Source organism: Carica papaya, chromosome 6 (genome assembly GCF_054855325.1).
Source record: "Carica papaya isolate Zhongbai chromosome 6, ASM5485532v1, whole genome shotgun sequence".
NCBI classification, from domain to species: domain Eukaryota; kingdom Viridiplantae; phylum Streptophyta; class Magnoliopsida; order Brassicales; family Caricaceae; genus Carica; species Carica papaya.
The window spans coordinates 31,714,847-31,737,577 of NC_142314.1; the positions used below are offsets into that span (position 1 = coordinate 31,714,847).

The 22,731-nt window shown below is 36.8% G+C and overlaps 3 protein-coding genes across 4 annotated transcripts; 1 reads left to right on the forward strand and 2 right to left on the reverse strand.

Moving 5' to 3' along the window:
- Nucleotides 1-5: 5 nt before the first annotated feature.
- LOC110816035 (maltose excess protein 1, chloroplastic-like) lies at nt 6-5,145 on the reverse strand. Of its 2 annotated transcripts, XM_022044044.2 has the most exons (9): nt 4,722-5,145; nt 4,213-4,386; nt 3,367-3,657; nt 3,166-3,255; nt 1,485-1,586; nt 1,265-1,383; nt 847-909; nt 550-611; nt 6-410 (listed from the first exon to the last, which is right to left on the reverse strand). In XM_022044044.2, the coding sequence occupies exons 1-9, from the start codon at nt 4,947-4,949 to the stop codon at nt 328-330; spliced, it is 1,212 nt and encodes a 403-aa protein (XP_021899736.2). In that variant the 5' UTR covers nt 4,950-5,145; the 3' UTR covers nt 6-327. The 2 variants fall into 2 exon arrangements, with proteins under 2 accessions (XP_021899736.2, XP_088079292.1); XM_088223166.1 differs by lacking the exon at nt 4,722-5,145 and having other exon boundaries at nt 3,367-3,644; nt 4,213-4,353.
- A 6,865-nt stretch (nt 5,146-12,010) lies between these two features.
- STIPL1 (GC-rich sequence DNA-binding factor-like protein with Tuftelin interacting domain-containing protein) lies at nt 12,011-15,065 on the forward strand. Its single transcript, XM_088223246.1, has one exon. It carries the CDS (start codon nt 12,286-12,288, stop codon nt 14,899-14,901), a length of 2,616 nt encoding a protein of 871 aa, XP_088079372.1. The 5' UTR covers nt 12,011-12,285; the 3' UTR covers nt 14,902-15,065.
- Nucleotides 15,066-15,801: 736 nt separating this feature from the next.
- Nucleotides 15,802-21,758, reverse strand: SIGA (sigma factor A). The gene is made up of 10 exons (XM_088223435.1): nt 21,585-21,758; nt 19,940-20,803; nt 19,306-19,504; nt 19,086-19,178; nt 18,251-18,379; nt 18,100-18,153; nt 17,929-18,006; nt 17,721-17,783; nt 16,913-17,025; nt 15,802-16,125 (listed from the first exon to the last, which is right to left on the reverse strand). Exons 2-10 carry the CDS (start codon nt 20,623-20,625, stop codon nt 16,017-16,019), a joined length of 1,524 nt encoding a protein of 507 aa, XP_088079561.1. The 5' UTR covers nt 20,626-20,803; nt 21,585-21,758; the 3' UTR covers nt 15,802-16,016.
- Between the last annotated feature and the right edge of the window lie 973 nt (nt 21,759-22,731).

A 22,731-nucleotide genomic window follows, 5' to 3' on the forward strand; every position in this document is an offset into this window, starting at 1 on the left:
CATGATTGCAGAAGGTTTATTCCTATTTTTATTAGTATAGAGCTTATGTTCGTTAAATACAACATTAATTACTCTCTTCGTATATCAATGTTGCAATACTACGAAACAAGTTCTAAACTATGAAACATTATCAAACACTTTCTTATTGACTGAAATGAACTATAGTTACCTAATCACATATCTTGCAGCTGGAAGCTCTGTCAATTTGCAGAAAATGATCGATATTGTTGGTTAGACACTTGGCTTCTCGGCAGAAAGAAGATTTCCGTGCTTTCGTGCAAACAAGCCTTTGCTTCTATGAACACAGAGTTGCATGCATATTTAATGTTAAGAGCCAAAAACCAACTCTTTTAATGATCTCAAGGGAGAGTTGTATCCATGAACCACTGGATCCCTCCATAGAGCCATTCCTGTCAATTAGTGAGAAAAAAAGAGAAAAAAAAAAAAAAGAATGAGAAATCTCTCTGATGCTGAAATGATTATCTAAATTGCAACGTGAAGAATAATTTCCCAGTTGAATTTTTCTCATATTATCTTTCAGGAGACAACCTATCCAAGAAAATAAACCAACTGTTGCAGCCAAGAAGAATTCCCTGCTAATACAGTTGAACCTGCAAACAAGTAACAGTATTGTGTTTAGGGCATTCTGTTTTTAGAACTTTAGTTCTCTATTTTAAGAAGATCAGAAAATATTTTAGATGTTTTTAAAACTGGAAGAAATGATCTCAAAAATTTGTTGTTTTTTCGGAGTTGTGTCTAAAAAGATGAAATTTTTTCTTGAAGATAGAATAACTTCTAGTAAACAGCTTCTTATTGCATAGTTTCATATGGATCTAAAGCTCTTACCAATACAGCCATAGGATATTTCCATATCCAAAGAAGAGAGAAGCCCAGGTTGAACCTAAGAACCTGCAATTGAAGTTGAAATGATATCCCCTCAATATACATATACTAAAACCACATCTATTTATGCATCAAGAAACAAGTATGGTCGCAAAGGCAGAGAAGATAATCAGAAACCATTAAGGACGAAATTGCAACTACATTTTGTGATCAATTAAATCTTGCTAGTGACTACTATTCATACGAAATTGGATTTCTCATGTCTCACATGAGAAACTGGACATATACTTTGAGCAAACTGGACATCCTGGAAGCTATCAGTTGCTTCAGTGATTTCACTGATATGCGTGCAGTGAACATGTATATTATGAGAAAGAACATTCTTTAGATCTACAAGTATTTGATTGGAGAAGACCAATACCACATGAAATCACGAATAAATAATGCTCGTGGGATCATAAGTCCATTTCCAATCATAGCAAGCAACATTGAGGTAGCCGATAAGCCTTTAATGTTGTCAGGATATAGAAAATTTGTCCACTGAAAAGGAAGCATAATCCCAAGTCAGACATTCATCCAGGATGGATCTGTTTGAAATGCAAGAATTAAACAAAAAAACAATGAGCTTTGATGGAAATTACCATCTGTGTAACAGGCATCCACATAAAAAGAAGTGTTGCCGTCCAGCCAGATATTCCTCCAAGAAATTTTACACCTTTCTCTGGAAGTTTGCCTATTCGTGCCTGCAAATCTTAGCAGCGGCAAGTTTAAAAGATCACTGAATAGGATCACCTACTTCTCTGTACAAGTTCAAGAAGATAATAGTGGGGAAGACCAGAAGTTCAAAACTAGAATTATACTTCTTATCTGAATACCCCATATGATCTATTGCGAAACAAACAACTTTTCTTCTTGGGACAGAATGAGAGCAACATCCCAGTCTTTTAACCTTAATTTCATATCCTCAAAGAAAAATAAGATAAAATAAAAAATAAAAAATAAAAAATTCAGAAATTTGTTGTAGAAGTATCTAGATCCACCATTGGATCATGTTACCCAGGTTCGCGGGTGAAGAAAATAAATATCAGTATATGTTACCAATTAAGAGGCAGCAAACAGTCACAAGTATACGAATCAAACTAGCCAAAGCTATATGATATTCTCTACTTTTCACAATTAGGAAAATGGTGAAGCCATTCATATTCATTATGTTTTCTTGGTTTCATCTGCAGGCAATGTGCAAAAGAAGTGGCAACTGCTTATCACATTTTGGTTGGTTATAATCTTTTGTTCTTATTATCAGACAAAGCCCTCTTAAACAATCACTTTCATCTTTGCAGTATCCTTGTGCAATGTTTAAAGAGCATGAAAGCTCTGCTCTTAATAATACAAGCATTCAGATCATAGTGCTCAAGGAGCAATTATCGTCCGCCATGCTAACATAAAGAAAGTGCAATGCTGCTATTACCAGTTTTGACAGTCAACTATATAAGCCCGGCAGACAGGAACCCAGCATGCCACATCCAGGAAGGGGACTGCTATTAAGTTTGGTGAACCAAAGTGGGTAACGTAGCACTATATCATGTTGCAGCATCCTGAACTTAATTACCGGGTGTAATTGTTATGATCCTAAATTGACTACTATTTGTAACCTGATAAAGATCTCAACCGTTTTCAAGATGTTTGCATGATTCAAACACTGGGGTCCCAATTTTAAGAGACATTTTCCGGCCATGAATTAGTACTTTAAGACCATACCAGCGGAGGCGTAGCATGTGAGAATATACTTGGATATAAGAAGAACCACTGTGTCTCTGCATAATCATTACATCTAGAATAGAAATTTATTTGAGCTTGTACATTTTTTCTGGTTTACTTACTATTGAACAAGAAAATAATATAATATGTGGGGTAGACTTTGTTCCCCTATAAATTCTTCCCTCGTTTAATATGACATCTTTTCAAGAAAAAAAAACTTAAAAGATGCATCTGAACAGCAAATTATCTATATATGTTGGTCAAATATGTAGATACTCAGGTAGAATTGCTTTTGGGTAGAAAAGTTTGAAATAACTGCTCGTTTATAAACACCCACAAAGGGAAAGGAAAATTTTAATTGGTATTAGCTGACTACTTCTGCAATTTGCCTGCGTTTAGTAAGTTCATTATTGCTAATCTTCTTCAGGTACATCAGAAATCACAAAGGTAACACCCACAAAAACACATACGTATATGCTGCAGTTTCTTTCTAGGATTTCTGAGGAAAGACACCCAATTTCATCAAATGACTAAAAGCAGAAGAATAACTTGTATTAAGCTTACCAAGATAACAGCAGCTACAGATACAACAAAAGCAATGGCCCCAGGCAAGATGCTGTTGGGTATATACGGAACAAATGTAGACCACATAATCTGTATTCATGAAAAATTTTTAAGTTATTATCAAGATCTTTAACTGGGTAGGTACATTTTTGCATTAGCGTCTACATTGAACAAAAACAAACAGAGAGCGAGAAGGATTACTTGGGGTAAGAATGATAGTCCACCAACAGTAATAAAATCCTCCCAAAATTGCCAGATTGCAGCATTAAGCTTACCAAAGTAGTAAATAAAATTAACAATAAGACCCATGGCCACAACGATTGAGGTCATCACAAAGTGAGTAAGAGGCATGGCTTCTGCCATGGCAAGCTGAGCAAACACCACGTAAGCTGAAATCACCCCCAATGTCTGCACCACAATTACCTCATTTTCCTTCTTCTTTACAAAGTATGAAAGTAAAGATAGGTTCCCAAGCAACCCTGCAAACAACCCCTGTATTTAAAACAAAAATCCACCAGGGTTCAAAGATCATACAGAAAAACATAAATAGCAGAAAAAGAACAAATATTCAAATCCATGAGAATGACCAATGATCTCCAAAAGCTTTAACTAACTAGAACCTATAGTAACAACATGGATGCCCTGGTAAAATTTCATGCTTTTTCAATGACTTCCATATTGACAACATCCCGGGAAGAGAATCAAAATAAACTTAACTTTTATATAAAAGGGGAAAAATCAAAATACACTTTTTGAACAATATCGACAATATTTATGGAAGAAAAATAGCAAATATTATACTTGTTAACAGATGACTAGTAATCAAAGTGAACTCCAATTAACGTTCCTGTTAAAATGTAAGGAGCAGCACAGGAGTAAAAATAGATAGGTTGTTAATAATGTTTTAGGTTCTTATCATATGAAAAGGCAGGAAAAAATGATATTTGACTTCCAGTGATTCTAATTCATCAACATTAAAAAAGAAAAAAAAGTGTAAATCAACCATGAAAAAAGAAAAAAGGAAGAAAGCAATTAATGCAATATTACCAGCCATGGGACCGCCAAAAGTGCAGTTTTGTTTCCCGCCAAAAGATTACGAGCATTAAGGATGATCTGAGGCAATTGCAGCAGCAAAAACGGAATATTTGATGCCCCTGAAAACTTCGCCGTCCATGAATCCCATTGCTCGTAGCTCTTACTGCTCTTCAAGTTCACCGACTCCTTTCAACATTAATCCCAAAAAAACAGATAAAATTATAATATATTACTGCTGTTTGGCTATCAAGAAACCAAAAGAGACCAAAAAGGAAGTGAAACTAACCCGAATGCCACCACTACGAAAAGAAAAAAGAAGAAAACGGAAACCTAAACTAGAACAGCTGCACTATCTTATGCCAAAGCAAAAACCATCAAGGACCAGATAATACATTGCAACCCCATTTTCGCATTATTGCATGCGATTTTATCAGCAGCCAAAAGTAGCATTTCGTATTAGATAACTGAAAAGATGAATCATCAACAAGTAGAACGAATTTAATCAATCTTTCCAAAATTACCTGGTGAAGAGGATGCGGAACGTCGGAATCAAGTGAGGGGATCGGAGTGAGCCGGCGATGAAGGGAACCGATGGAACAGCGAGTGGGAAGGAGGAGAGTAAGGGGAGGGATTTTGTCGGTTAGCGGGAAACAAACGGGGTTGCATGGAATAGGAGGAGAAGCAGGAGAAGAATTTGAGCGTAGGACAGAACGATTCGGAGGTGGTGTAGTAAGCAGAGATTTGGCCATTGAAACTGTAAGAAAGAAGGCTTGCAGGCGGAGCAGAAGAGAGCAGAAGGTGTGTGTAGATTGGGGAAGATGAGAGAGAATGAATCTGAAATTGACACGTGGCGGCCGTACAGGCGATGTGACGGTGGGAGATATTTTACGTTAGCGTAAGTGAAAAACTAGGTTTGATCGGATCTTGTTGGGTGTTGTTGGGTCATTCAACTCCTCGGTCTCTTCAAAATCATTCATAGGTGCATGAATTTGGATCATAAATATAATAAATAAAAAAATAAAATTAATTTAATTTTACATTCCTAATTATAATAAAAAAATAAAATATTAACAACTTAAATTTATTATAATTTCTTTAGTTTGCTTTGGGGAACAAATTCGATCAATGATAGTTAAATCTTATTGTCATATCTCCTACGTTGATCTTTTATTTCCGGTTCATTTTTATCTGTTTGAATAGGCACCCCATTGAAAATCGAAGAAACTCGATTGATATTAAATTCAAGTTTTTTTTTTCCTAATAAATTTATTATTTATGTGATAGTGTGATAGAAAATTTGTCAGAAATGAGGCAGAGCAAAATGAACCTAAGAGTAAGTAGAAGGGAAATATTTTTTATTTAATTCATACGTTTGCAGCTTACACAATATATATAGCCATCAGCAATGGCACCATAACAGAAGAAAACAAAAATGAAACAGAATCCAGGGCACAGGGAATACCGTAACAAAAAAAAACAAAAAAGCAGGAAAACATACAGAAGCAGGAAAAACATACAGCAGGAGAACGTACCAGCACTGGTACGTGGGCAATGGACAAAAGAAAAAAGAAATAAAAACGGTTACAATTAAATATATTAATTATTCTTAATACTCCCCCTCAAGATGGAAGGTACAGATTTATTGTGCTCATCTTTCTCAGTAAATTGGCGAATTGTGCAGGATGAAGGACCTTTGTCATTAAATCTGCCAGTTGATTTCGAGTGGATATGTGCATCGTCTTCACGATACCATCTTGAATCTTCTCACGAACAAAATGACAATCAAGTTCAATGTGTTTTGTTCTTTCATGATACATTGGATTTGAAGTAATATGTAGAGCGGCTTGATTATCACAGTAAAGTAATGCAGGGCCTTGGTGTTGAACTTTTAAGTCACGCAACAGCTTCAGAGTCCAAACAATTTCGCAAGTAGTGTTGGCCATGGAGCGATATTCGGCTTCGGCAGATGACCGAGAAATGACTTGTTGTTTCTTTGATTTTCATGAGACTAATGAAGACCTAAGGAAAACACAAAAACCAGTGAGGGATCTTCTAGTATCCGGACATGTGCCCCAATCAGCATCAGAAAATGCCTTAATCTGAATAGCAGATGATGAAGGAAAGAAAAGACCTTGTCCAGGGGTTCTCTTGATGTACTGGAGAATCCGTAAGGCGGCTTAGAGGTGACTGGTTCTAGGAGCAGCCAGAAATTGACTCAATCTATTGATAGAGTAGCATATGTCAGGGCGAGAGATGGTTAAATACAACAATTTTTCAATTAGTCGCCGATAGTTGGTGATATCACTTAGGAGCTCGCCATCATCTTTAGACATTTTGATATTAGGATCCATAGGAATAGATGAGGGTTTACAACCAAGACATCCAGTCTCAGTTAAGAGATCCAATACATATTTCCTTTGGCACAAGGTGATTCCTGTGTCATTTCTTGCAATTTCAAGTCCAAGAAAATATCGGAGAGTTCCCAAATCTTTCATTTTAAATTTTTGTTTGAGTGTACCTTTGAGTTCTTCGACAACCTGATCGTCATTACTGGCAATAACAATGTCATCGACATACACTAACAATGCTAAGAAGGTTTTACCTTGTTGTCTGACAAATAGGGAATGGTCACATTGTGACTGATAGAAGTCTTCTTGAAGTAATGTTCGTGAAAACTTATGAAACCACTATCGAGAAGCTTGTTTCAACCCACAGATTGACTTGTGGAGGCGGTAAACAGGTTGATGTGGAAAAGTCTCCCCCTCTCGAGGAGAATAGCCTGGAGGAATAGTCATATAAACTTCTTTGTGAAGGTCACCATATAGAAAGGCGTTGGTGACGTCCAATTGAGTCAGGCGCCAACCATGGATAGCAGTAAGTGAAAGCAAAATCTTGACAGTAACCAATTTAGCAACAGGAGAAAAGGTGTCAAGAAAATCGATACCAAATTATTGTGTGTAGCCCTTAGCAACCAGATGGGCTTTGTATCTTTCTATAGTCCCATCAGTTTGATATTTAATTTTGTAAACCCACTTGCAGTCAATTGGTTTCTTCCCAGGAGGGAGGGAAACAATGGACCAAGTGTTATTGTCCTCTAAGGCACGCAACTCCACATTCATAGCATTCATCCAAACATCGAACTGGTTAGCTTCATGAAAGTTGGTAGGCTCAGTGTGGGAGGAAATGGCGCAAATAAAGTTGTGATATTGGGAGGTAAGTTTGGTATGAGTAAGGAACGAAGAAATAGGATAGAGTACACGGGTATCTGTATGGTAGCAGTGATAGTCAGACAAATAAGAGGGTGGTCGTGTTATACGTAGTGGGTTAGATGAGTGTATTTGGGAGGATTCACGTTGTGAGCAAAGAGGTGTATCAAGACAATCTGAGGATTGTGTAGATGTATGGAGAGGAACCGGTAAAACAGGATTGTGAAAGAAATCATTGTGAATGGGATCAGGTAATTGAGAGGAAAGAAACGGGAAGATATGTTCATGAAAAATGACGTTACGTGAGATAAAATTTCTCGATGTCGAGAAGTTTATATCCTTTGTAGCCCGAAGGATAACCGAGAAAGATACAAACCCTGGAACGAGGTGAAAATTTGTGGCGATGACTATCAAGAGTTGAGCAGTAACATAGACAACTAAAGGTACGCAAGTGATCATATGAAGGTTTTTTTTTGAGTTAACAGTTCGAATGGAGTTTTATTTGATAACAAGGGGGACGGTGTACGATTAATTAGGTAAACAGCGGTCAAGATGCAATTGCCCCAATACACAAGGGGAATATGGGATTGAAACAACAAAACACGAACTACATTTAAAATGTGTTGATGTTTACGTTCAACAACAGAGTTTTGTTGGGGAGTCTCAACACAAGAATGGTAAGAAACAATGCCCTTCGATTTGAAAAAAGAATGAAAATTCAGTTCGTGCGCATTTTCAGATCGCACAGCTTTAATGGAAATATTATATTGTATAAGTATAAGAGTATAAAATTCAGGGAGAATAGTAAGAACATCGGACTTTTGACGAAGGAGATACACCCAAGTAGTTCTAGTGCAATCATCAACTATTGTGAGAAAATATTTGTACCCTTCGACAGGTGGAGAGAAGGGTCCCCAAATGTCAATGTGGATTAGATCAAATGAATTATCAGATAATCTATTGTTAGAAACGAAAGATAATTTACGTTGTTTAGCTAAATGACAAATCTTACAATGAGAAATATTCGAAGTTTATAAGGAGTCATTAATATACTGAAGTTTTACATTGGAAGGATGACCCAATCTAAAATGCCATAGGCTACTTTTAAAGTGAGTGGAAACATGATGAACAGCAGGAAAAGGAAAATATTTGGTACTTAAGTAGTAGAGGTTGCCAATGCGTCTACCCTTCCCAATCAACAAGTCCCGAGTGCGGTCCTGAATGACACAAAAATGAAGAGAAAAATCAATTGTGTAGTTGTGGGTGGTGGTCAACATGCTGACACTGACAAGGTTAAAAGAAAAGTGAGGGACAAAGAGAACATCATATAGAGTTAGGGTGTCGATGAGTGGTGTACTTCTAACTTGATTGACTATCACTGAACTACTATTTGGTAAAGTGACTGGAATGAGATGTACAGTTTTAAGGTGTGTGAAAAATGTGGGTGTACAACAAATATGATGTGTGGCTCCAGAGTCAATGATCCAGTATTCAGAGGTAAGTGTGTGTGTGAAGTTGGAAAGACAAAAGGGTGTGTAGGATATACCTGCCGCGTGAAGGTCAAGGGTGGTATGACTTGTGGAGAGAGATAGAGTGTCAGGCATGATGGCGGTGTTGGGTTGGTGGAGGCGTGCACTTAGGTGAGCAATAATGTTCTGAATTTGCGATGTGCTTAAGTTATCGACAGAAGCAGCGGGATGAGATCCCGGTAAGCAGTTGTCGAGAGAGTTAGAAAAATTCTGCACTTGTCTTGTGGTCAGGTGCATGCCCGAGGAGGATGAAACTTCATGGGCCAAGGTATGGTTGGCTGAAAAGAACCCGGGCTTGGATTGAGGGCCAGGCGGGTTGAAAAAACTGGTTCCAAGAGTGGGCTGAGAGATAGCTGGTGGGTTACGGGCTTGGGCCCGCGTTTGGGCAGACACCTCATCAAAGACAGTTGGAGCATTGTGGGTATATTTTTGGGCCTGCACAGTTCCATCATTAAAGCGTGTTTTGGGCTTGGGCTTGAGGCCTAGTGGGTATCCATGTAGGCGGTAACATCTGTCCACAGTGTGGCCCACAAGCCCACAATGTGAACAGATGGGTCTCCTTCTTCCTTGAGTTAGGGCAACAGAGGGTGCGGAACCGTGACCTGTTTCTGCGTGTGAGTCGAGCCCGATTGCACGGTGTCGTTCCTCCTGCACCACCAGCGAGAAGACTTTCAAAATGGATGGAGAGAATTCCATCATCAAAATTTGGGCTCTAACAGCAGCATAGGAGGGATTTAATCCCATTAAGAAAGTCATTATAAACTCTTGTTCCTGATAATCGTTCCACGCCTTCATGTTTCCGTAGTGACAGCTTGGAGCTGGTTGGAAGGTTTTGAGTTCATCCCAGATTGTTTTCATTCGTGTGTAGTATGTGTTGATACTGAGTGATCTTTGAGTAAGATTGTTCATGCTCTGCTTCAATTGATAAATATGGGGTGCATTACTCTGCTGATAACGGAGCTGTAAATCGGTCCAGATGGATTGTGCACTTTCATGATATAACAAGTTGTCAGCTATCTCCTTGGTGACAACATTCAACAACCAAGAAACCACCATACTATTACAACGTGACCAAGCTGCGGCATGGGGGTCGGTGCTGCTTGGTTGATCATGGGTTCCGTTTATGAATCCCAACTTATTTTTAGCTGTTAGTGCTATCCTGATTGCTCTCTCCCATGTGTTGTAGTTGTTCCCGTTGAGAAGATTGGATACCAAAACTAAACCGGGGTGGTCAGCGTTGTGAAGGAAGAATGGATTTTGGAGGTCATCAGACTTATCTCTAGCCATTGGAGATCAAGTGTTTTGTAGCTCAACTACTGAGCAAAAAAAATGTTGGCTGAAGGTTTAAGGCTCTGATACCATGATAGAAAATTTGACAGAAAGAAAGCAGAGCAAAATGAACCTAAGAGTAAGTAGAAGGGAAATATTTTTTATTTAATTCATACGTTTGCAGCTTACACAATATATATAGCCATCAGCAATGGCACCATAACAGAAGAAAACAAAAATGAAACAGAATGCAGGGCACAGGGAATATCGTAACAGAAAAAAACAAAAAAGCAGGAAAACATACAGAAGCAGGAAAACATACAGCAGGAGAACGTACCAGCACTGGTACGTGGGCAATGGACAAAAGAAAAAAGAAATAAAAACGGTTACAATTAAATATATTAATTATTCTTAATATAGTGCAAAAATGTCTTCTAACTTTTCTTAATAATATATATTTATAGTAGTAAGTTGGACATGAACAGGTTCTCATGTTTGGCTCTTATCGTGATTTTCTACTTGTTTTCCTTCAAATTCATCCACCTTCACATCATCTTATCCACCCCAAGTTTCTGGTTACTTCTCAGCTTTTTCAAAGCTTGATAGCTCAACAATTGAGAAATTATATGATTCGTAAATTTCTGCTAGACTTCTTAACTGTTTTGAAGTTGATTTTAGAATAATTAATTTTTTTCTGATATTTCTATTAGAACTTGAACTCTAAGAATTAATTTCATCTAATTCAGAGAAGACTTTCTTATTTTCGCTAAGATGATTATTTTAACATGTAATATTTTTTCGAGAACTGACAACTTTATATGCTAATAAATTAAAAATAAAGTATTCTTAAATCCAACCATTGTAATTCTTTAGTTGATAGTTTTTTCTTTTTAACAATACCTTTTTCCTTCACCATAACCATTACTTCTTAATCATAATTCCGTTAAATATTTTCATGTTGTAAAATTATTTTTGCCATCAAATTTAAAAATTATCGACTGCATATGCTGAATTTGGACTCCTATTGTTGAACTCGTAGTCATCTTGATCAAATTTTATAATATGATATTATTTGTTGATAATTTAAATATGTTGTGACTACCTAAAAAGATTAAATTTGATGACTAAATAAGTACTTAAAATTTTATTAATTAAAAAGAACACAAATTTTATAAATTTCAGAGAACAAAATTTTGCATCCCAAAATGCATTAGCATGTTGAAGCTAACCGACAAATCTCACTCTCAATATACCAAATATTGGGACTAAACTGAAAATTGTAAGCTGTTGTTGGGACTGAAACATAAATTATCTACTTTGAGGGGTTATATTGTAAATAAGGCTAAAAGTATGTCAATTATGCATTTTTAGAAAAATTAAGGATATATTAGACATTTTTAGAAACTAATTTCTATTTCAGAGATATAAAAACAGAGAGAGAGAGAGGTACGCAAGATATATATATATTGCTTATACATGGCCTATATATATATATGTGTGTGTGTTTGTGACTGCTTGAAAAACCGCCATTATCGACTCTTCTCACTGCCATTTTCTTTTTTTTCTTCTTCTTCTTCTCTTGTCGCCATTCTCGAATCTTCTTCTCTTCTTCCTTAAACCACTACTCTTGATTCTTCTTTTTTTTTCCCCACCGCCATGCTTGCCGCTCAAGCTTCACAGAGAATGAATTAAATATTCTAACAATAAATAAATAAATAAATAAAAGAAAATAATTTAGTTTTACGTTCATAATTTATAATAAATAAATAAAAGAAAATAGTTCTGGATAAAACCCATAAGGAAGCCCTAATTAAGGTTCGGCCCATTGTTGCCACCGTCCTCCATCAATGGCGATTCCCTCCCTCTAAATCCTTACAAGAAAGTTCTGCAAGAGAAGTTCAAAAAAGAATGAAGAAGGAAAAGATTAAATCTTCTGCAAGAGTATCTCATCCTTCCTTCAATAAAATCTACTGCAGAATTACATACTGACTTGACCTCCTCGCTTTCCTTTGATTCTTATCGGAAATCCCACCAAACTCATTCAAGTTTCAGGGAGAAGCAGGCGTACAATCACTAGAAACATGGACGATTATCAGGAGATGGAGAGATTCGGGATGGACAACGATTTCGAGGGTGGCCAATGGATAAACGGGGAGTTTTACTACGAGAAGCGCAGGCAGAAGCAAAAGCAGACTAGGGAAGACGTCCTCTACGGTATTTTCAACGCCGTCTCCGACTCCGATTCCGACTACGATGGATCCTCTTCCAAGAAACGTCGGAAGGACCGGGATTTTGGCCGGAAGGCCGACTTGACGAAGCCCGTAAGCTTTGTCTCCACAGGTACGGTAATGCCCAATCAGGAGATTGATAACAATTCTAGGGAAGAGATCCGCGATGTCAGTGGTAATAACAATAGTAATAGAAATAGTAACGACGATATGTTTGTTGATTTTGACGATGATGATGGTAGGAGTGGGAGGGCTGGGTTAGGAATATCGTCTGGATTAGGGTTTAACAATACAAACTCCTTTGCGAGACAATATCAGGGTGAAGATGATGTGGATGATGAGGATAGTTTGTTATCGGGTGCTTTTGGAAGGAAGATTAAGGAGGGGGCGGAGAAAAGGAGGGAGAGAGCCAAGCAGGAGAAGAAGAGCCAAGGGGGTGCTAAGAGGGAAGTCGCGACTGGGGATGTGGGGGTATTCGAGAAGCATACCAAAGGGATTGGGATGAAACTGCTTGAGAAAATGGGGTATAAAGGAGGTGGACTTGGGAAGAATCAACAAGGGATTGTTGCGCCCATTGAGGCCAAGATGAGACCCAAGAACATGGGAATGGGCTTCAATGATTTCAAGGAGACTGGCACCAAGATGCCTGGTTTGCAGCAACTAGAGGAGGAGAAGAGTGTTAGTGTCACTGTGAATCAGCAGCTACCAACTAAGAAAGGGAAAGCTCGTTGGAAGAAGAGAGGGAAGAAAGAGGAGACTTACATTACTGCTGAGGAGTTGTTGGAAAAGAAGCAAGAGCAGGGTTTCGGTGGTGGCCAGACAGTGATTGATATGCGGGGGAGGCAGGTGAGGATTTTGACAAATTTGGAGAATTTGGATGCGGAGGAGAAAGCTAGAGAAAGTGATGTTCCAATGCCTGAGCTGCAGCATAATTTGAGATTGATTGTGGACCTGGCAGAGCATGAAATTCAGAAGATTGATAGGGATTTGAGGAACGAAAGGGAGACAGTGTTGAGCTTGCAAAATGAGAAGGAGAAACTGGAGATTGAGGAAGCACGCCAAAGAAAGCAGTTGAATAACATGGAGCATATTGTCAGCGAGTTAGGCCGAATTGAGGAGGAAAATATGTTAGGAACCTTGACTTTGAATTCTCTTGCTGCACGTTTCAGTAATTTGCAGCATAATTATCCTGATGATTACAAGCTTTGTAACTTATCATGCATTGCTTGCTCGTTTGCTTTGCCATTGTTTATCAGGGTGTTTCAGGGTTGGGACCCTCTTCAAAATCCATCACATGGATTAGATGTAATGCTGTTGTGGAAGAATGTATTGGAAGCTGAGGATAGTCACGAAATATTCTCTGTAGCCACTCCTTACTCCCAACTAGTTTCCGAGGTTGTTCTACCTGCTGTAAGAATATCTGGTATCAATACTTGGGAGGCCAGAGACCCCGAACCAATGCTTAGATTTTTGGACTCATGGGAAAAATTACTGCCTTCTTCTGTTCTTCACACTATTCTGGATACAGTGATTATGCCAAAATTATCAACAGCAGTTGATTCATGGGATCCACGTCGTGAGACTGTTCCAATACATGTTTGGGTGCATCCATGGCTTCCGACTTTGGGACAGAAGTTGGAGGGTTTGTATCAGATGATACGGATGAAGTTGAGTAATGTTCTGGATGCTTGGCATCCCAGTGATGCTTCTGCATACACTATACTGTCCCCTTGGAAGACTGTTTTTGATCCTGTGAGTTGGGAACAATTAATGCGCAGGTATATTGTTCCAAAGTTGCAGCTTGCGTTGCAGGAATTTCAAATCAATCCTGCAAGTCAGAAGCTGGACCAGTTCTATTGGGTCATGTCCTGGGCTTCTGCCATTCCTATTCATATTATGGTTGATTTGATGGAGAGGTTTTTCTTTACTAAGTGGCTGCAAGTGTTGTACCATTGGTTGTGCTCAAATCCGAACTTTGATGAGATCAACAACTGGTATATGGGATGGAAGGGACTTCTTCCACAAGAGCTTCTGGCAAATGAAAGTATCCGGAATCAGCTTACCCGCGGTCTTGACATGATGTTACAGGCAGCTGAAGGTGTGGAGGTGGTGCAACCTGGTTTAAGGGAAAATCTCAGTTATCTTAAGGCTCAAGAGCAAAGACAGTTTGAGGCTCAGCAAAGAGCAGCTGCACGCGCTCAGCCGCAAGCTGCTGCTCAGATGGATGGTCTTCCTGAGATGAGTATAAAGGAAGTTATTGAAACCTATGCACAAGAGAATGAACTGCTATTTAGGCCTAAACCTGGCAGGATGCATGATGGCCAGCAAATATATGGTTTTGGAAATGTGAGCATAATAGTGGACTCCTTAAATCAAAAGGTGTTCGCACAAAAAGAGGAGGGCTGGTTCCTGGTATCACTTGATGAATTGTTGAAGATGCATTATAGTTCTCTTGCTAGAAGACACTGAAAGTCAGTGAGTTGGAGTAAATCTAAGTATGATGAGGCTTTAGGGATTATGTATAAAGAACTAAAATAACCAGTTTTTTTGTTTTTGTTGTAAAAGAATTGTAGTTTAAACTTAGATTGTTGCTGAAAGAATGTTTGATTAATGAAAGTTTGAACAGTTTTGTACTTGTTGCTTGATGCTAGCAATGGATATCTTTTAACTGGATTATCATTTCTTACATCATCCCAGCGGTGCTCGAAAGTGGCCAATTGTCCAATATTCAATGGTTGATAGAGTGGTTTTTTTTTAAAAAAGCTTAATAACACGATAATGCAGATTTTATTTGCACAAAGATTTTAGGTGTAAGTGAATTATTATATATTATTATTGTTATTGTTGTTTTTGTTTAGTGGCCAAATCAGTAGCTAAACTGTGGAATTGAACTCTCAGAATTTTATGCACATTTCATTACAGAAAAGATATTGGTTTTTTTTTTTATCTTGGTTTGGTATTTTTACCACATACGAAAAGTAATGTAGCTGCATTTCCCTTCATAATAAGAGTTGAAAGAGACTTTTTGACATAAAAATGAGTATAGATAACTATTATAACAAAACTAATTATATTATTAACAGCTTCGTCAACGAACATTTACTATGGTCCGAGAATATCATATGTGCATATAAATAGTAAAATGAAAAATATACTCTTTACCTAAAGAAACTCGTTGGCAAAGAAACATTACTTTCCCAAATTCTCTTTTTCTCATAACAAAAAAGTTAAAACAAAAAGTCAAAAATTATGAAATAACTCAGATTCCTGCAACTCCTAAAAATGTAGTGTTATATTTTCTTTGATAATCCACTCTTCCATTTAGTAATATACACAATCTAATAGTATTGTTGATATACTCCGTGGAGATGAAATCATAACCTGTATGCTCTTTTATACATCATAATAAATTTGTCCTCCAACTTACAAGCTCTTAAAATCACTTTGGTTACAGAAAGATGAGGCTCACTGGCTCTTTCTTGAGCTTGTATAGTGTCATTACAGGCGGGGAAAAGAAATGGGTGATATAGTATTTCCTCATCTGTATATATATACAGTCCTGTTGACAGTGAAATATACAAAAATCAATGTTTGACTAGCATCGCCTCCATTTTTCTCCTCCTTGCAGCATGCTTTAGTTTCTCTAGCGCCACAAGTCCCACTTGCCTTACTCTTTCTCTGGACAGACCTATGCTGCAGAAGCCACCCAATTAACCAGTGTTACATAAACTCCATGAAAAGGAAATGGCAAGAAAAGTATCAGATGTAAATACACTTGATCCTAAATAACGTCACCATAATTTGACTAAAAGCTATATCTGGCAAAGTAGCACAACATTCTCTTCATGATCTTAATGCCAAAGTTTTGACTCAGATAATTATGATGCCCTTCAGGCAAAAAAAGAATTCACCATGATTTGTTCTTGAACTTGATTAAACACATTTTAAGATTTGTTCTTAATAGAAATAGTAGGGCATACATATATACATGGTTGTGCAAATATATCCATGTGTATATGCAAACTCCTCCACTCTCTATGATGCTATACATCAACCACGCTACACCCATGCTTGTTTGATCTGCTTCGCTACCCTTTTGAATGTAATTAAAATCCTACCAGAACTAGAAACAGAAATTACTTCAATGCTGGAAAAATATGGAACCTCCAGCATCCATAACCAGTTCTCTACCTTAGCATTTCATGCTCCAATTATACTAAAAAGTGGAAGGTTTCTTAACAAATTATGGAAGCAATTTGACAGTCTTGTTTCCAAGTATAACCACCTTGGAAGTAATGTGTGCACTTCTCCCAAATAAACACTATATGATTCCAGCTTCCAGAAGATGGCGACTTAGGTGGTAATTAAGATTCCATCATTCTGATAAGCCCCTTAACAATAAATGCATTACCAACCAAAGCGTTTATACATCACTTGGGTACAAACTTTTCATGGAAAAAATTGAAGTTTTATTACTCACCGTTTACTAATGTCCTCCCATGTAAGACAATCCTTATCTAGACCATAATAAAGGCGTATAATCTCCCTTTCTCGTTCTCCAAGTGTCACATCAATGAGCCTGTTTACTTCATCCTGCAAATATTTTATTTTCCAAGATCAAAATACATGCTTTTACAAGCATAGATATGGGAAAGATATTTAACACTTGCTTCAGAGAACAATATACACAAGCAACTGAAAAGCACTATATGGGACTATATTGCTATGAGGAATCTTAATAATTTGATCCCTGTAAATGGGACCATTAACGAAATTAGCTTATTCCATTAGATAGCTTCAATTATGTTAATCATGATGACCGTTCACATGAACATGATGTTTGCTGTTTTTGTCTCCAGCATGCTGGTCTAATTCACTTTTTCAGCCAGAAACTTTTCAATCTCATGGATGATTCTGACTTTTAGCAAACATTTATGAATTGTGAGATATATGTTGGAGTGCAAAAGCAACAGAACATCTTGAACTAAAGTCTAATTGAAATTTATGTACCACAAATGAAATTAACTCAAGAATTACCTTAAGTAATATAGAAATCAATCGTAAAAGATTTAAAATAGTTGAAGAGCATAAATGCACTATGGACAAGCAACACGTGAAGTCTTTATGCTAAAACTATCAAAGAATATATAGAGAAACATTTCAAGCAGTATTTCCAGATAATAACTTCTTGTGTTTAACACACACTAAATGTCAGAAACTGACACCAAGATTTATGTTCTTTTCCCTTTCGGGTTTCAATAATTGCTTTCTTAGTTTATTACTCTTACCTTACGTGCCCACTCATCAAATGCATGCCATGGATTGTTCTCCAGGTGGGGATCGGCAATGTACTGAAAAAACAAGAAGCAAAAGGTTATAAAGAAGGTCAATGAAAAAGAAACATAGAAAAAAAAATCACAATGGAAATGTAATACAAAACAAAAACAAGACATGAATTAAAGCTTCCCCAAGAGCATTTCCTAAATTAGCACATACACTATGATGTGTTTCTCCTGGAAGTCCGTTCAAAGAAGGAAATGCATCTCTGTCAAGTGAGAAGACTTTACTGACTGCCTGCACGCAAGGATGTGGAACAATGAGTATAGAGAGAGCCAATATTTAATTACAGAATTAGAAATATTACATATATATATATATATGTATTACCTCAGTGGCATTCCTAACTTTCTTCTGGGACATGTTCAGACTTTCTGCAATCCTCTGAAAGGATATTGGATTTTAAGATTAATAAGAACATAAAGAAAACTACATACTTTATTAGGATTTGAACTAAAGCATTCTAATTTCCATCACTTACATCGATTGATGGTGTTATTCCTTTCTCTTCCAGTCTTATCTTTGCATTCCGGATTAAACCCAATCTTTCATGCAAGTGAGTAGGCAACCTTAAAGTTCTTGAGTTCTCAACTAATGCTCTTGAAACTCCCTGTTAAAAAATAGAAACACATGAACAAGTGGTAGCTTTGTGCAGTCATTGATGAAAAAACAACATATGAAGCTAACCTATTGGTGTAAGAAAAAAGCTCTTATGATATACGTTCTTATAACTTTGTTAGAAGAGTGCAACTGGGCAAGAAGAGCAACTTCTTAATGTCACTGTTTCAGGACATGAAACTATCGACATCATAGTAGAACAGCTTCTACATAGATATAACAAGGCTATCATAGCTATCTTGATTATGAGACAAATAATTTGTTCAAAGATTAGGAATCACTATAAAATGGTAAGAAAGGAACATGAAGGTTTTTATGGCATTATGTGTCATTTTGCCAGCATTAGAGATCACTAGTTTCAGACCACGGATTTTTTGTTTAATGGTCATCCTCTCATCTTTGAAGAGGACTTGGTGAACCTCATAGATACTTCGGCTTCTTGTCACAATATGTAAAGCTTCTTTTCTAAATTTTAATATTATTCACCTTTTTTCTTCTCTATAAAAAAATTTCTCGGATTTTTATAAGATGTTTGGTTCCTTGTTTACTCAACATCTCAACAAGGATGAATAAAATTTAAAAGATTTCCCATCTGATGTTGATCTTTCTGCAGAGATGACAAGTTTGGAGCTTTATTTTAAATTAAATAAGTGCATTCATTTTGAAATTTTTTTCACAAACTCATAGGTCAGCCTTACCTGACGTATCCACCAATATACATAAGTTGAAATTCTGAAACCCTTTGAAGAATCAAATTTCTCGATACCACGTAGAAGTCCAATTAAACCACCCTACATGATAAATAAATTTTTTTAAAAAAATTGCTCCTCATTAGATCAATTGAAAATTCTATGGAGTGAATAACAGCTCAATGTTAGATGATATTAGCATCTCATACATGAAATTTAGAGACAGTACCTGGACAAGGTCAGCCATTTCGGCACCCATGTTATCATATCTTTGAGCTATGGACATCACCAGACGAACATTGCTCATTGCCAATTTTTCTCTAGCAAGATGGCATTCAATTAATTTTGATTGTAATTCAGTGCGAGAAATCATCAAGGAAGTTGCAAGCTGTTCATCTGTGGGCTCACACCCCAATTTCTCCTTCAATCTAGGATTTCCCATCACAGAAATAAGGAAGCATGAGTATGGTTATCATATTGATATGGTTCTTATTGAAGAAATTCATATCTATTATAGATTTTCTGTTCGTATTACAGACAGTTTCTATAAGTACACTACAAATTGAAGAGGAATGGTCAAAAAGTACATGCAGTAGAAGAATACATTACAGTACTATTGATAGCATGTACCAAGCACTGTATAGCTATTAGCAATCGTAGAGAATGATATTGTTCATCATAAAGAAACCCCTAAATTTTTAGAAAATGAAATCAAAATAAATTAACAGAATTGCCACTACTAAGTTCTCTGTCATGGTGCAAATTCTTCACTTCTGGCAGATTTTCTTAGAACATTTTTTTTCCAAAGAATATGCAGAACCAGATGATTTCCCTAAAAGGTTCTTGTAATCTGCAACTATTACCTTGATTTTCGCTCCTCCAAGGAAAGTCCGGTCTTGATTTTCCTTGACAGGCGAACTACTTCCGAGTGGCTGAGCATCTCTTCACTTACTACACCTTTTACATAGCCCTTGAAGCGATTTTGAAGGAGCTCTGGACTAATGAGTGATCTTAGCTGCTTAGAGGCACTAAGTTGTACCGTTGGTTTTTGGCTCACAATTTTTTTCTTTGAATTAATTCTTCGTTGCCTAGCAGACACACCTGAACAAGTGACTGGCACCTTCTTATGGCTCTTTTTATTAGAGGATGGAGATGACACTGTCCTTTCAAAAGAAAGATTCCACTGCTTTTCCAACAAAGATTTCTGTAGCAAAAGAAGAGCCTCAACTGAATAGTCAAGGTCAAAGCCTTCCTCTTCTAGTTCATTTGATTCTTGAAGCCACTCCTCTGCAGTTGGAGCAGAGGCGACATCCGCAAGCTCTTTAACAGCCTTAACAGAATGTGCAGGTCGAGTGGATGATGGAAAACTTGGGCTATAATTTGATGCTTTTTTCGCGACTACTGTGCTTTTAGGTGAAGTGATTTGGTATTGTGCCAAAGCATGATCATTGATGTACAAGAGCTTTTCACCGATATCAGAATAGTAAAATGAAGAACTCAACAACCTATTTCCTGTGCTAAGTCCAATAACAGCAGCAGTGGCCATCATCCGACTTGTTCTTTCTTAGGTAGAAAATAACCATAACCTAAACTCTACAAACTTTTGGAATCAAAATCATGTTCGCGCAAAATATTTGTTCAACTGAGAATAAGTCAGTGCATCCAGTATATGATTCTATTAGAAAAGAACCTCCCCAATAATTGACGGTTAGCCTTCTGCAGAAACTCTGAAAGAAGGAAGGAAAAGAGAAATTAGAATCAGTCTTCAAATTCCGAAGAGGTTATTCACATAGTTGTACATATCCAATGCAAGTAGATCCATGGGAAAATGATACACAAGGTGGATAGACCAAGTGATAAATTTTTGATAACGCATAAATTACAATACACGGGTCTGGATTCTCAGAGCGTGTGATAACCATGCAGGAGAAAGATCGAACAAGCATGTGAGGTGAACATAACTAGTTAATAACTTAAAAGGAAATGTCTGATTCTCAAAGAAACACGTTCTAAAAACCATAGAAGAAACAGAGAAAAGGGATATGCCATCAATGCAAGACCAGGAATAACATGTCTGAGTTGGGTTTTCACAAAATTTGGACTTGACAACATTCATTATCTGCAAAATTACCATCAACAAGTTGGAGCTAGAAATGGTAATTCATGAATACGTAAGCCAACAAATTATGACGTTACTAACAACACCTTTGATCTCAAGTTTAAAAAGTCTCAAACAGTGACACTTCCAAAAATCAAACACGATGATTCATTACCCATCAGCAGTCGTTTTGGTAAATAGTAACGAAATAAAGAGACATGAAATGTGATATTTAAACAAAAGAACACCGAACATGGAGTAAAGACACAAAGAATAACAAGAGAGAGCGGAAATTGGAAACAAATCGAAGAAAGGGGGAACCAAGTAAAGCAGAAGAAAATGGATAAGAATAAGAAACGTAGAAATACAAATATTAAGAAAGAAAACAGATGTACATAAATTGGACTTACCAGAGAGGGTTCGATTAGCTGAGGGGAAAGGAAAGAAAGAAAGGAAGAAGATGAAGAAGAGAGGAAGGAGCGGTGATCACGAGGAGATGTGGAAGTGGAGCAGCTGGTATATTAGCAGATTGTTTGTTATGAATTTAAATATAAAAAAGGTAATAGAGAAAATGAAACCGCCATGCAAAAATGAGATAAAAAGAAAATGAAAAAGGGAGGAAGAAGAAGAGATGGAAGATATTGGGAGGGTAAATAGACAACGAAAGAGATATGGGAAGGAGGAATTCTATTGGCTGTTACAGATATTGGGGTCACCTACATGAGTGGTGCTCAACTTGCCATTTTGCTGCTTCTATTCTCTCTCCCTCTTATTTATTTATTAATAAATATTTTATATCTTCCTGTGTCTTTTCTTACTTTTTTTTATTTTTTATTTAAATGTAAAAAAAAATATTATATATGGAGATTTGGATTCGGTACTTAGTGGCCACACAACACCTATAAACGTAAACTGCGTTGTGCGCAAAAACGGATGGTGTGTGGGACCCACTTTACACGTCAGCTCTTAACAAATGAACCGTGTGCCATCCACACGCACATTTCGTTCGTGTGATATTTTTCATTTAGTAATAATAATAAATTATTAATAGTAATATTAAGAATAACTCTTTTATTTTGTTATTTTGTTCTCTCCTTTAAATAGACGTATATATATTTTTTTTAAAAAAATAAAATGATATAATTTTACCCAATGAGTATTCAACGAGTATCTCTAACATCGAACCATTCACTTTGTGTTGTAGAAAAAAGGTTAAGAGAATATTAAATAGGTGAAAGTACTTACTTGGAAATATGAAGATATGCTTGGCATTAACAAAAGCCAACACATTCTAAAGTTAAAGTCAGTCAAGCAAAAACTCATAAGGTTAAAGACCAAAAATGGGCTAAGCTAGTTCTTGTGGCTAAGAAAGATGACAGGGTAAGAGTTCATGTCGTTTGAATCAGTGAAGACAACTTTTAATTAAAAACAAAAAAAAACAAAAACAAAAATCAAAATCGGACACCTCATATAACATAAAATTTAGAATACATAGTCAAAGATTAATATACGTTTCCTGTTGAACAAATCTCAAATCTATTTTGAACTTAACCTAAT